General features: G+C 39.8%; 1 protein-coding gene across 8 annotated transcripts in view; it reads left to right on the forward strand.

Annotated features, from left to right (window-relative positions):
• The window catches only part of UNC79 (unc-79 homolog, NALCN channel complex subunit), a 115,783-nt gene extending 101,626 nt beyond the window's left edge, over positions 1-14,157 (forward strand). For all 8 annotated transcript variants that reach the window (XM_052783035.1, XM_052783037.1, XM_052783038.1 and 5 more), the window contains 6 exons: positions 442-617; positions 2,289-2,475; positions 3,890-4,087; positions 6,257-6,334; positions 12,364-12,405; positions 13,103-14,157. In XM_052783035.1, the coding sequence (XP_052638995.1) occupies positions 442-617; positions 2,289-2,475; positions 3,890-4,087; positions 6,257-6,334; positions 12,364-12,405; positions 13,103-13,303 (882 nt within the window). In that variant the 3' untranslated portion in view covers positions 13,304-14,157. The remainder of the gene's footprint in view (positions 1-441; positions 618-2,288; positions 2,476-3,889; positions 4,088-6,256; positions 6,335-12,363; positions 12,406-13,102) is intronic.
• Positions 14,158-14,785: the final 628 nt, after the last annotated feature.

Below are 14,785 nucleotides of genomic sequence, written 5' to 3' on the forward strand. Positions count from 1 at the left end.
GTGGCAGCTTATTTCTGTACGTGTAAATAGAATATTGCACAGGGAAGGCATTGTCTGCCCAGATGCTATCTTGTTAAATGGTTAGATTCCTTCACCTTCACTTAAGCTGTCTGGATGTGCAACCATTAGTTTGTATTCATCAGCTGTTGAGTTTGCTGATACAAAAGGTGCCTATACATTTCGCACAATTCATATTTTGTGTGGGCTCTTGAAAATGTGGTCCTCTGTGGAAAGATCTGCATCATAAAGCTGTTACTAATATAGGGACTGGAGAATTTTTAAAAATCTGTTTCTGAGTTTTGTTCTGCAGTTTTGTAGACGCAGTTAGAGACCCTGAGAAAGGAATTGAAGGGAAATTAATTAGGATGCGCTGTTGCTTGGAAGAACTTAGTTCAAATGAAATAATCTTTTTGGGTAGGAAATCAGATCTTTGCCTTGCAGAGTCACATGAAGACTTGTTCTCAGCCACTGCATGAAGACACGTTTGGTGGACATCTGAAAGTTGGTTTAGCTCAGATTGCTGCTATGGAAATCACACGGGGAAACCACAGAGACAACAAAGCTGTGATCCGATATTTGCCTTGGCTTTACCATCCTCCTTCTGCAATGCAACAAGGGTGAGAATCCTTTTCCACAAAAAGGAATACTAAAATGAGTTAGAAGTCTTCACAAAATTCTGTGTTTATTGCCAGATTCCATAGATAAGACCCGCAGTAGGGAATGGTGGCCGCGGGAAATTGAAACAGCTGGTCAGGAGCTCCCTGATCCTTAACTGAGGAGTTCATCAATCCAATATTTAGAGTACATGCCAAAGGGACAGTGGAGGTAACTCCATTGGCTTTACTGACGTTGCCCTGGAAATTAACTTGATTCTCAATCTAGATACGGACAGTGAAAAGCACACAGGTACTTGATGAGTCCTAGAATTACAGAAAATATGTTGGGAATTACAGAGAATACAATGGGAAATGTCCTTTGAAATTATGGAGTACAAATGAGCGAGAACTGTAAGTGTAAGCCTATTGATATGTTGATAAAAATACTAACTTCATCTGATTAAAGTTAGATGAGAGAAATCTTGTTCTTCAAGACATGTTTTTTATCCCTTTTCGCTGTGAGAAATCCTAATCTGCAGTGGTTTACCTTCAAAAAGAAGGGAGATACTGTCCCTGGTCTTACAATGACAACAAATGAGGTGTTCTGAGTGTAGACCATTGGACTGTGTTTCAACAAACCTGTATTCTTGTCCCAGCTTTGTCCCAGTCTACCTGCCCCAGGATTCTGGGGACTAAGCTGCTTAGGCTCCAGTCCTGTAGATACGTCTGCGTGTACTTTCATGTACAGCATATCTAGTTTCGGAAATATGGAGTTATCTCCTCGCACTTTAGTTTCTTACATGTAAAAAAAGGAGTATTTGTTCTGAGTTGAAGGTAGTGAATTCCTTTAAGAAGAGCATCGTATCAGAGTCTATTAAAAAAAATAAATTAATGGAATACCTCTTTGGTTCTATGAGTCCTTGACAATGACATCAAAGTAGAAATTAAAAACAGTAGTGAGAGTGGCCTAGTAAGTAGTGATTTATTGATCAAAACCCAATTATTTTTTTCCTGTGCCTGTGAATTCAAATGAGTATGTAATCTGAACTTTGTAGCAGCAAGGCAACAGACAAGATGATACCAGAAAAGTGTTATTCCCTTTTAGATTATAGAAGCACACTGCTTTACAGTTAGACGTTACACTAGATGGTGGATGAATACTTAATTGTCACAAAAAAGCATAGTCCCTGCCCTCAAAAGCATGCAGTCCAAATGTCCAAGGAGAGGCTAAGAAAAAGAGAAATTAACTCTACCAATGGAGAAGTGGAACACTGGAAGTAAGGCATGGTGCCTGCCTTGGAGCTCGCTGTGGCATGAAGAAGTTCCTGCCATCGCCCTGTCAGCTGTGTGCTGTCTAGGGGAGCTGAGAGGAGCATTTCCACTTGGGCAAACCTTCCCATCTGATGATTTCTGTGTAAAAAGTCACTGTGTATGAAAGCAGTGACTCTGTGAATGTTTCAGCCTTTTATAGACACGGTTTCTTAGACCCACCAAATATGTTCTGTTGGACTTGTTAATGGTACGTCAAGTCCGCTAAGTTCTGTGTGGTTCTGGTCTTCCCATAAGCTGTACCGATGATCTGTGCCTCCAGCACACTGAGACTGCATCTGCCTAGTGTGCATAAGGAGACTCCGTATTTTGGGGAAAACCAGAAAACTTAGCATCATTGTAAAATCTGCTTTTTCTTGACAGGCCCAAAGAGTTCATAGAATGTGTCTCACACATTCGTTTGCTGTCCTGGCTACTCCTGGGGTCTCTGACACACAATGTTGTCTGTCCAAATTCTCCATCATCTTGCATGCCTATTCCACTGGATGCGGGTTCACAAATTGCTGACCACCTTATTGTTATTCTGATTGGGTTTCCAGAGCAATCAAAGGTAAGGGTTCTGTGTTTTAAGTGAGATGTGTTATATATTGGCCTTATTATTGCAAACAGTTCTTTATTTCTTCATAAGAAGAAAGGAGGGGTAAAACCTTATTAAAACCTCGGATCTAGGGAAAGAAATCTCTGTAGTTTCTCTTGCATAGCTGCCTCTTCATGCCTAGAAAACTGGTGATGAAATCACTACAATTAAGTTTGAGATTCAACTATTTCAAAATATCTCAGCACAGGAGTGAGGAAGGAAAAACTGAATTCCAAATTGAAGCTTTAGCAGTGACCATCTCTGTAGCAAATCTCTCAGTTATTTATTCTAGTTGTGTAGTAGAATTGGATAACCTATAAATAATGTTATGATCAAAAGTTAATTACAAACAGTGATGGTTCAAGCACAACTTTTTTTCTCAAGCTGCTCTGGACAAGAAGAGTTATTGCAAATCATAAGCCATTTGTGACAGTAGTTTAACACAGATATAGCAGCACTCGTTGACACCAATCAGGTTTTTATTAGCAACAGAAACAGAATGATCACACATTTATCTCATATGCAAAATCCCCCTTTCTTTCCCCTCACCCGGCCAAGACACTGGTGCTTCCCATTCATTTCTTTGGCCTTTTTTTTCTCTTTCAAATACCTCTTTCCAGTTACCAAGCAACCATTGCAATGTTTGGTGCAGTCATACTACCACAGAGCATGAATCACTATTGCACTTGCAAGCTGAGAAAACATCTCTACCAGAAGCATCTTTCTTGTAATGAAGTAGTTAATGTCCAGCACTCCTGGAGGCTCAGACACTGTGATATATAACAGATATAAGCAAAGAGCCATGCTTGAGTATGCAAAATGAATTCTCTGTTAGCTTTTCAAAACTTACTTTCCTTGACTGTGAGAAGTTCTGTCCCAGCAAGCTAGAAATGGATGACAGATTAACAGAACAGATGTAAGACTGTGTATTTTGTACGATAGCGTTCCTTTCAGGTGATCAGAATCTGAATGATTTACTGCAGCAGCATTTTTGAAATGCAGTCATACATGCCAGAGCCTCCAGGCCTTCCACAGATTGCAGTGGAGTTTTCCATCAAGAAAGTCTCAGAACTAGTCCTGAGTCGCTGTTCTGCAAAACTAACCTTCTCTATAAAGGGACTGACCTTAATGCCATACAGTAAGACTGCATGGGAGTGTGTGTTTGCAAATGCAGTTTTTAGTCTGTAAATATAAAATCAGTTTTTAAACATGGAGAAGATGTTATCAAGGGTACTTGACTTACTAGTTTCTCATGGGAGGGAAACATGGGAAAGGGAGGGGCAAGACTGCACAGTGGGGTGCAAGACAGAGGATGGTGAAAGCGTCTGCACTGTATCCCAATACACTTACTTAAATAAACATTTTCCTCTATTTTCTGTTTCTACAGACATCTGTTCTGCACATGTGTTCCCTCTTCCATGCATTTATATTTGCTCAGCTCTGGACGGTGTATTGTGAACAAACAGCAGTAGCTCCAACAGTCCAGAATCAGAACGAATTTAGCTTTACAGCAATCCTTACAGCCCTGGAGTTCTGGAGCCGAGTGACACCTAGCATCCTACAGCTAATGGCACATAACAAAGTGGTGAGTCAGGTGCTGTGTACAGATTTAGTACAGATTAAACTCTGAGGGTTTGGCTTTGTTTCAGTGGAATACATCAAGACTATGAATAACGTCATAAAGCAGCTTTGATGCTTTTGAGAAACTAAAAGGAAAGCTAATTGGTAGTGATTTAACCTTGCAGTGGACCTGAAAGGATCTAGCCAGGATCTGCCTGAAACAATCAAGAGCTAGAGTTGCTGCTTGTTGGATTAAGGGCTCCCTGCATCAGGTCTCATTTCATATATCTTCCTGCTCTTCACAGTGGTCCTATTGTTTCATCTGACTCTGCCTTACAGGAGCAACCAAGTGTTTTAGGATAATTCTGTGGATATCCATTTGAATATTTTTTACCACATGATGGTGAAAAAATACACAAATGCTGACACTTGACTACTCATAACCCATTGGTTACTCATCAAAAATAAGCTACACAAATATCTCTGGAAACATTTTTGAGTAATCAATGACTTGAGGGAGGTATCTCTAGAGATAAGGTTTGAAAGGGAAATGTTCACTCCATCCAGAAATTGTCCAGACCATTTTTTGGAAATAAGTTTTAAGCATTTATTTATCCCAACCACTCACTGCTGTTGGAGCAGCTTTGTACAATAAGAACCCAGAGGGATTCCAGCAGTCTTTTCATAGGTACTACCTTTGCTTCCCATTGACTAATGATTCTCTGCGCCTGCAGGCTTAGGGTTGAGAGCTCGTTTCTGATGAGCAAGATGTGTTGTCTTTCCCACTTCCCAGAGAGTTATGACAAGTCTGTCATGACTTGTCAAAATGGTAACTAGTAGCTCTGGCTCTGGTGAACCTGATATTAGCTTTGAGAGAGAAAGATTCTTTATATGTGGCCCAGTCCTCTAAGTCAGGTGCTCCTAAGGTTTGGGATTTTCCTTTTTTCTTTGTTTTTTTTTTTTCTTTTTTAAATGGAGACCTGCTATCTATATGGAAATTATTTTATGTAAATCCCCTTTCCCCATGTGAAACATCTTCACCCCAGGCAGGTATGGACCTTTGCCCTTTCAGTTGTAATTGCGTGGGCTGCACTTGAATGTCTTTGAACCAGTTACTATTCCCTTGTCTTGTCCATAACAGGCAAGGACCACCTAAAGCTGTCTTTAAATTATATTTTAGCCTCTGACATCTAGTGAGGTCTCTGTGGTTGACAAGCCACTGTTGGCAACAGTAGTTCATGAAGCTCCATTTGAATGAATGGGAAATTTGCATAATGCTTCTAACTAGCCAGTTGTTTAGTCAGACACAAAGGCTTCTTGTCAAGCCTTAGAACAAGAATATGACCTGGAAGTTCCAATCCTTATTCTGAAAGTATCTCATTATGTGGCTTTAGTGCAAGTTATTAAACACTCTGCCTCAGCTATTGCTCTGTGAAATGTAGATAATAATACTTGCCCATCTCACGGGTGTTGTGAGGTTAATTAGTTAGTGTTTGTAAAGTGCTCTGAAGATGAAAAGCACTACATAAAAGCTAAGTTTATTATTATCAAGGGGAATTTACACATAGTTCAGACAGGCACTGTAAATACTCACTGCTGGCTCAGGGTATTTGTCTTGTACCTATGAATTTACACAATATAAAACATAAAATGCTGTCTACTACCAAATAACTGATATTTGCATCTGTCATAATTCATGGTACAAAATGGAAGAATTATGGACTAGCTGCCAGTTCAGAACAATAAATTGTCTTTTGATGGGGGGAAAAAAGATGTTTTTTGTGGGTATGCTAATTTTCAAAGATACAGTAAATAAAAATATCAATTTCTGACACACTGATTGATGAGAACTACACAGCAAAGGCATGTAAAAGGATTTATGATGTCTGAAAAGAACAAAGCTGAAGGCAACTTGTTTTGATGTGTGATACGAATTAAAATACATCAAGCACTTTGAAATATTTAACAGATAGGTGTTGCTGCATCAGGGGAAAACTAAATAAAGAAAAATGTCCTTTATATGCTCATGTAATATTTAATCTTATATGTCAGTGGTTAATAAATGCATATCTAGCGATTCAGTATAATTGCCAAGCAAATGCAGGAAGATTCTTTTTAGAGACTGTTGGCTGAGCTTACAACACTGTTATGCTGGACACTAATTTGTTTTTATGCCTTTTTTTTTTTTTTCAAGATGGTGGAAATGGTATGCCTGCATGTGATTAGTTTAATGGAAGCTCTACAGGAATGCAACTCTACTATCTTTGTAAAGGTAGGCATACCAGACCATGAATATTTAGTTAATGATGTTCCGTGTCTATTGTGATTTCTAGACATACTGTCCTCTGCTTCCCCTCCCACCCAGAAAAAGAAAGTGGAAGAAGCTGAGGTTGAATGCTAATGCAGAAATAAAACCTAGGAGAGCATAACATGAAAAGTAAGGAAGTGACTGGAGACAGCCAACATGGCTTCACTAAGGGCAAATCATGCCTGACAAATTTAGTGGCCTTGTACGATTGGGTTATAGCGTTGGTGGATAAGGGAAGAGCAACGGACATCATCTACCTGGACTTGTGCAAAGCATTTGACACTGTCCTGCATGACATCTTTGTCTCTAAATTGGAGAGACATGGTTTTGACGGATGGACCACTCGGTGGATAAGGAATTGGCTGGACGGTGACACTCAAAGAGTTGCAGTCAATGGCTCGATGTCCGAGTGGCGTTCCTCAGGGGTTGGTACTGGGACCGCGCTGTTTAACATCTTTGTTGGCGACACAGACAGTGGGATTGAGTGCACCCTCAGTGAGTTTGCCGACAACACCAAGCTGTGTGGTGCAGTTGACATGCTGGAGGGAAGGGATGCCATCCAGAGGGACCTTGGCAGGCTTGAGAGGTGGGCCTGTATGAACCTCATGAAGTTCAACAAGGCCAAGTGCAAGGTCCTGCACATGGGTCAGGGCAATCCCAAGCACAAATACAGGCTGGGTGATGAGTGGATTGAGAGCAGCCCTGTGGAGAAGGACTTGGGGCTATTAGTGGCTGAAACACTGAGTATGAGCCAGCAATGTGCGCTCGCGGCCTAGAAAGCCAGTCGCATTCTGCGCTGCATCAAAAGAAGCGTGACCAGCAGGTTGAGGGAGGTGATTCTGCCCCTCTACTCCGCTCTTGTGAAACCCCACCTGGAGTACTGTGTTCAGCTCTGGGGCACCCAGCAGAAGAAAGACATGGACCTGCTTGAGCAAGTCCAGAGGAGGGCTATGAAGATGATCAGGGGGCTGAAGCACCTCCACCTATGAGGACAGGCTGAGAGAGTTGGGGTTGTTCAGCCTGGAGAAGAGAAGGCTCCAGGCAGACCTTATAGCAGCCTTCTAGTACTTAAAGGGGGCCTACAGGAAAGATGGGGAGGGACTCTTTATCAGAATGTGTAGTGATAGGACAAGGGGTAATGTTTTTAAACTGAAAGGCGGTAGATTTAGATTAGATATTAGGAAAAAATTCTTTACTGTGAGGGTGGTGAGGCACTGGACCAGGTTTTCCAGAGAAGCTGTGGATGCCCCATCTCTGGAAGTGTTCAAGGCCAGGTTGGATGGGGCTTTGAGCAACCTGGTCTAGTGGAAGGTGTCCCTGCCCATGGCAGGGGGGTTGGAACTAGATGATCCTTAAGGTCCCTTCCAATGCTAACCATTCTGTGATTCCGTGATTCTGTAACAAAAAATAAAATCTCTGGTAAGAAGTAAGACCAGACCATAATCTCAAATCCAAGTTCTTCTGATTTTTTTTTTTTTTAAATGAACTTCTGATCTTCTTCCTCCTTTCGTTGTTGCAATGGTCTTATTCCTCTAATAGACTCAACTGGTGTCACTGACTTTGAGAACCTCTAGGTAGTCTCTGAATTTTCAGCCATTCTGTAACTTAATCATCATAGGTCCTTTGCAGATCACTTCACTGTTCTGATCATATCATTCTTGATAACAAAAACTTCGTGCCACAGTGGTTTTCTTATATGCCTACGTGTCTGACAGTCAAATACTATTTGATAGTCGATCTTCTTCCCCTACGACGTGTGACAGGGTATTCTTTCATTAGAGAATCAAATCCTGCATGGTCCATTCATGTAAAATTCTTTTTTTGGAAATCAGTGGAAATAAGCATTTTCAGAACTGATGCCCAAAGGATTGGAGTAGTCTCACAAGCATAAATCGTCTTCACTAGCCTTTTTTACATGTTTTCCCATTGCATTATTCTGAAGGGAGTTTTCACATAAAATATCAACAAATCAAGTATTTAAATGCACTCTGAATCTAACTGAAATATGTTGGTTTATATAGTTCTTCTGTTGCCATAAAGGAAACTTCTGACTGTTGTTTTACTCCAGTCTTTTATGGTCAAGCAGGAATTGAAAATAAAGTAGCTAAAATTGAAGGTCTTGATGTTAACTGGCATGAAAGTATTCACACTCATTGTGAAAATACAGATTTATAGTCAGTAATTACTTGATTCACTATAGAAACTCTGTCACTATGGGATGTTAAAGTGATCATGGCTGGCCCTGGAAGACATGGGCTTCTCTTTCAGCCAATCCAGGATGTCCAGAATTTGACAAGGATGAAGAATGGCTTTAAAGCTGTGAGAAGAGAGGCCTTTAGGGCCAAATTCCTGTCACAATTCAAATGAATGCTTTCAGGGGGGTATATTTGAGAGTATATATCAATAATATGCTAAATCAGGTTAAAAGGACATTGTTACTACAAAATCAAGCTCATAAACCTGTGAAATTCAGAGGTAAAAGTGCTAAGCTTTCTTTCATGTTCAGTGGATGGGAGATGGAAGAGTAGAATCTGGTTGACCAAATCCGCTTTACTTAGCCCTGAAGTGAAATCCCGCAGGAACAATATATATACGCATAGTAGTGTTATAGGATTCGTAGTCCCAGGTTACTTATTTTTTTTCAAAACTAACTAATTGCAAAAAAATTTATTGTGGATCTGAAAAGTAAGTGTCATGATTTTGGGGAAAGACTGACTGTATGTTTGAAGTCCTTTAAAGAGACAAAAGTGTAAAGCTAATTCACACAGGAACCAGTAAGTGAGTGGCATCTCTGTAATTTAAAAAAAGATCAGCTTTGAGACTGTCTCTTCTTCAGTGGCTCTGAAGAAGACCTGAACTTTGTTACTCCTACTTCAGAAGTCTGCAAGGATGATAATTCTTTGAATATTACTTGACTGGGCAGTTTTTTGGTGGTTTGTTTTATGCTAGACAATCTTCTATTGCCCTGCCTTTGATAATGAAACCATTTTATCTTGTGTTTTAAAGCATTTTTTAAATTTTATTTTAGATACAAGCCTTTCAAACAAGGTTTAGTTTTCACTGAAGGAAAGTACATAGTGTAGTGAGAGAGATTTTTAAAAAAGAACATTCTTAACAGTCTTCTGGAGATTCGTTCAGCAAAATTAATAATTCCCAATGACTTCCTCTTGGAACTGAGTACAGTAGCAATGATAAATCCTGACCTTTTATCATTCATATATTTACTGCAGTGTCTTTTATTCCACATACAGAATCAGGTGCTGCAGAAACTTCATTTGTTAATGAAGTCATTGCATGACTCAACACACATGTATTTTTAATGCACCACAATGAGAAGGTGGTGCATGTCACATGATGCCAGGTGGCTTATGGGATAGCTGTCTTAGGTGGCCATTTTCTGTATGACAAATGAGGGGAAAATATGTCCTAAAACAAGAGAGAAAGAGAACATGTAAACAATTCAGCTTTCCTTCACTGAAAGAAGAGCTTTATACCTGAGATAAGCACTCCTTCATCTCCTCCTTTTGTTGGTGCTGTGAGGTTTCCTCTTCCTGGTACTGTGTTGGCCTTTGCTATTAAATTAAACTCACACTGATAGCATTGACATGTCTTTGAGCCATTCTCTGTATTCTCAGAGGATATTTTTTTGATCTGATGTTAGACTATCTTTACCAATCTGCTGAGGAGAACAAAGTTTCTTTCCTGTGAAAACATTTCAAGTGTTATGTATTTATTTTTCTTTTTAAGTTGGAGATAGATATATATACGCACATTTACACAGATGCACACATACCCACGTATATATTTAATTCATTATATTTTCCTCTGAGGGGAAGCATTCTGCTTTAGGAGGGCTAAAATGAAAGTGTTCAGCTTTCCTTCTATGTCAAAGGAACTGGGAAAATAGACATCCCAGGACAGCCATTGATGATGGAGACCAGCTCCTTGCTTATCACAGCTCTCTGTCTGACCATCAGATGTATGTCTGAGGAATTTAGGAGCCTACAGCAGAGAAGGGAGCAGCTCAGCAAACTGCAATGTCTTTTCCAGACACCCAGGGGTTTTAGGCAGCTCCAGCAGCTGCTGGGTAGAATTCTAGAGAACTGGGTAGGCAGCAGAGTTGGGGAACCAGAAAAGCACAGTGACCAACCTGTTCTCCAGCCTGGTTTCCATCAAAACTTGCACTGGAATCAACATAATTCTGTTGAAAATATGAACTCCAAAAAACTGACAGTGTCTGACAGCAGTCTGTTCTTCCAGCTGTTCTTTCTAACTAGCTTTATGTATTCTTCCTTTGTGAAGAAAAGACTGGCTGGGGATTAGGTTATAAACCTCAAGTGCTTCAATAAAAATGTCTTCTTGTCTCATTTATCTAACTGTAGGAAGCTGTAGGAGTGGAGGGTTTGCTTGCTTGTGCCTGCAGCAGAATGTTTTGTTTCCCTAAATGTGTCCAGACCCTGAAGACAGAAGTGGCAATGGAGGACAATGATCTGTATCTAACCTTAGACCTCTACAGTGTAGATATCAATAGTTTCCCTGAGTGCCCTTTATAGTCAGTGGAGATAAACAGGTATTTTTGGATATGATTCATCTTGATCTATTTTAGATACCTGCTTTGGGACAAGATGAACTGGATGTGAGAAGTGCTTGATTCTCTCAGCTGACTGTAAAAGATGTCCAGTGAATTGGTTCAGATGCAGAGGGGTACCTTGAGTATTCTGCCTAGCTTCCCTCCTTGCTTGACATACTTCTGTCACCAGTCCTGTCACCACTGGCTAGCTCCAGAGGAACTTCATTAATGCTGGATGAAATTTTCAGTGATGTTTTGTTGATGGCAGTGGGGCATGGAGCATGGCTTCTCAGTATGCTTACCTGTTCTCTGCTTTCTAAAAAACACATCAGGACTTGCAGTCACTGGATCTTATTAAGCACTTCATTAGTGTGAGAGCCCATGGAAGGATGTACAGAACTCGTGTGTCTGCTGCATCTGGCTGCATTCCAGCTGTTTTGGCATTCATCTATCTGTAAATGCTGAGGTTTGAATATGGTTCTTCATGTGGTAGACTAAGTAATCAGTCCTGACAGCGCTGCATATGATTCTCCAGCAAAACAGCACTGAAATTGAAACAATTATCGTTCCTTGCACAAGGGAAGCAGCACTTTATCTAATGTTGTCAATAGTGATTAGGTTTAACTTGCAGCTCCCAGTAGCATAATTGGCAAATTGCAAATTTTAATGCCATTTGGAGGAACATTTTAGAGCAATAACCTTGGTGGTTAAATTAATATTGGAGAACATGAATACTTTTGCTAGAAATGCCTCTCTGTCTTCCATAAGCTTGTCATGTTATACTTACTCAGAAATAAAAGTTCTCTGAAGAGCAGGAGACTGAAATACCCATCAAGCCAATCATGGGTGACAGATTCACAGACCTCCTTGCCTTCTTGTTCCGGATAGCTAAGAGTTTTTACCTGTGCTCCCAGGCCTACAGGTCACATTCTGAAGTGAAGCACTGATGTGGCTAGTGGTTTATAAAATGCTGGTTACCATTTAAATATCTGGCCTATTATTAGGAACTTCTGCTGCATATTTTTCAATTCTTAACGTAGGCCTCGCCATGCAGAATGTTTACTGTATTTATTGCAGTATTGCTCACCTGCACATACAGAAACGCCCTCACATGGAAAATAAGAAGTGATTTCCTTTAATGAGTTTATTCTGTACTCTCACCGTTGCCTTAAACAGGGTATCAGTAATTGCTACTGGTGATTCATCAAGCTACAAACAAGTGAAGCTGGCTTCTTTACCTCTGAGAGTTACCTGCCCCAAAACATATGCATCAGTTAAAAATAACCATGTTTTCAGATTTGTTGTTCAGGCTATGTCCATTCAGACAGCTAAATGGGTTAGATATACCCATCTCTGTCTCACAGTAACTGGAGCATGTTTACGGTCACTTGTGTAGTAACAAAATATACCTCTCTTCCTACAGCTCATACCAATGTGGTTGCCAATGATACAGTCAAATCTAAAGGTAAGTTGTTTCTAATACGTTATCCTTTTATTCTTAGTGTTATACATTTCTGTAAATTCTGGAAATAAAATCATTAGATGTGGTCTCCAGACTCTCTGAAAATAGATCATTGTAGTGTATCCAGATGCACTGGATGGCTCAGCACTGAAGGTCTCAAGTGTGAGCATCATCAGCTAAGATACTTGTCCTGTAATCAGTACGGCTCTCCCTTTCCCTTCTGAAACACTTTCTTCTAACAGGTTCTGCGGCAGGGCCTTTTCTCCCTGTTTACTGAGATTGGTTGTTCCCTGAGCTGTGGTTTTCTTGATGTCTTAGGCTTGAGAGTCCCCTGACAAATCAGGATTGGGACTCTCAACTCAGGAGATTCAGGTTCTGTAGCAGATATTGTGGGCCTGCTTGCTTGGGTGAAACTGCTGGCCCTGTTTGTGAGAGAGAGCAAGGTAGATCAGTGTGGCTTGCCAGTCAAGAGAATTCTGGTGATGAGAATAAAAGTGTTGGAGTTGGTCTCACTATGGAGTTCTTTCTGTAAGCACATTGGCCTTTCATGGCAACACTACAGTGCAGGATGTGGAAGAAAAAAATGTGACATTGGGGCAGTGGAAGAATTTTCCCTGGCCAACAACCAGTACCCTTCACAGTGCTGTATTAATATATGTATTAAAGGAAGGAAACTGAATGTTTTGCATTATTTCAACAGCATTTATCTGCTGGACTCCAGCTACGCCTCCAAGCCATCCAGAGCAATGTCAACCATCACAGCCTAAGGATGTTACAGGGGTCAGGACAAATGAACAATAGCTCATCTGTGCTCCGCAAATGGCTGCAGTGTACCCAATTTAAAATGGCTCAAGTGGAAATTCAGTCGTCAGAAGCTGCATCTCAATTTTATCCTTTGTGATTCATGTAATTTGTTCCAAATGTTCATTTTTAGCCTAGCAATAACAGGGTTAGAGCTGTAAAAGACCTTTTGTATAAATCAGTATATAGAGTATATACTGTATCTATACTTTTTAGCCTAGGACAGATTGTGGAAAAGCTTATAATGGGTGAAGCTAAGAGCCTGATCCTGCAGTGTTTAATTACACTTACTCAGGATCAACAGGTTCTCAAGTCTGCATTCATGAACACGTATTTGCAGGATTGGACTCAAATCTATCACGTTGTACATATCTCTCTGATCATTGAAATATCTTGTTCTTAAATGTTTCTTTACATTATTTTTGAAGCTAAGACAAAAATCACTTTTCTTTAACTTCTATTTTTTTTAAAAATAGAATTGTGGTTATTCACAAACATATGGAAGTGCTATGTTGCTATTTTTTGACGATAACAAAAGAAAACAGGGGGTTTAGGAACCTTTATAGGAGTTGGGGGGGTGTCTTTTTTTTTTTTTTTTAGATTCACAGCTGGCAATGCAATAAAACCTGTCACTATAAAACAGTGATATTCTAATGAGGCTTTTTGTCATCATCTTCAGGGGAAACAGCAGCTTGTAAGGAGAGTTATTATAAAGTGCACTTAGAAATTAGGTTGTTATACTGTGCCAATTCATTTGTCTTTTTCTTCAGTACTGTTTTCCAAAACTGCCAAGTCTGATTTATTATTTTTTGAAATACTGCTTTTACTTCATTGATTCTGTGCTGCTCTTCTTTGTAGGTTTCATAGAAGCCTCTTTAATTTCGTGACTACCGTATTGTATTCTTCTGTCAATACTTGTACACAGTGCAATTAAAAATTGATATCCCAGACCTATTCTTATTGATGTCTACAGAAATTATGTTGCAGACTTCAAGAGGAGCATGATTGGACCTGAACTTTTGCATAATGATATTTACAAATCACAGCATTTGCATACTATTGTATTAAACATGACATTTAATAACAGATGGATTTTAGTATCATTAAGGGACTCAGCCAAAGGCTATTGGAATCTAAGGAGACTCAATTAATTCAGTGGATTTTACATAAAATCTTGAGAGCACCATGATTTACCACCTCTGTGCAATCACAGTTGTATTTTCTGTATTTATTCCTATAATGCACTGATTGGAAGAATAACAAACACACATTTAAGTTGTGTATTAGAATGCTATTAAATTCCTAGTCTTTATTACCACTCTCAGAATCAACATTTTTCCTCTCTGATTGCATGGAAGTGGAAAGGCATACCTGTAAAGAACTGCCTGAGTACATTTCACTTGTTGTGGAGGGTCAATCTTTCCTCAGTGCATTTACCAAAGAAAAAATTGAAATGTTTGCAGATATGCTATTAAAGTACCATTATGCTTTTAAAAAAAACCCCAAACCAATGAACCAAACTAACCAACCAATCAAACGAAAGACAGTAAAGCATGTGCTAGCTTGCTTAAAAGATGCCCCT

The sequence above is a fragment of the Harpia harpyja genome, chromosome 3, assembly GCF_026419915.1.
Source record: "Harpia harpyja isolate bHarHar1 chromosome 3, bHarHar1 primary haplotype, whole genome shotgun sequence".
NCBI lineage: Eukaryota > Metazoa > Chordata > Aves > Accipitriformes > Accipitridae > Harpia > Harpia harpyja.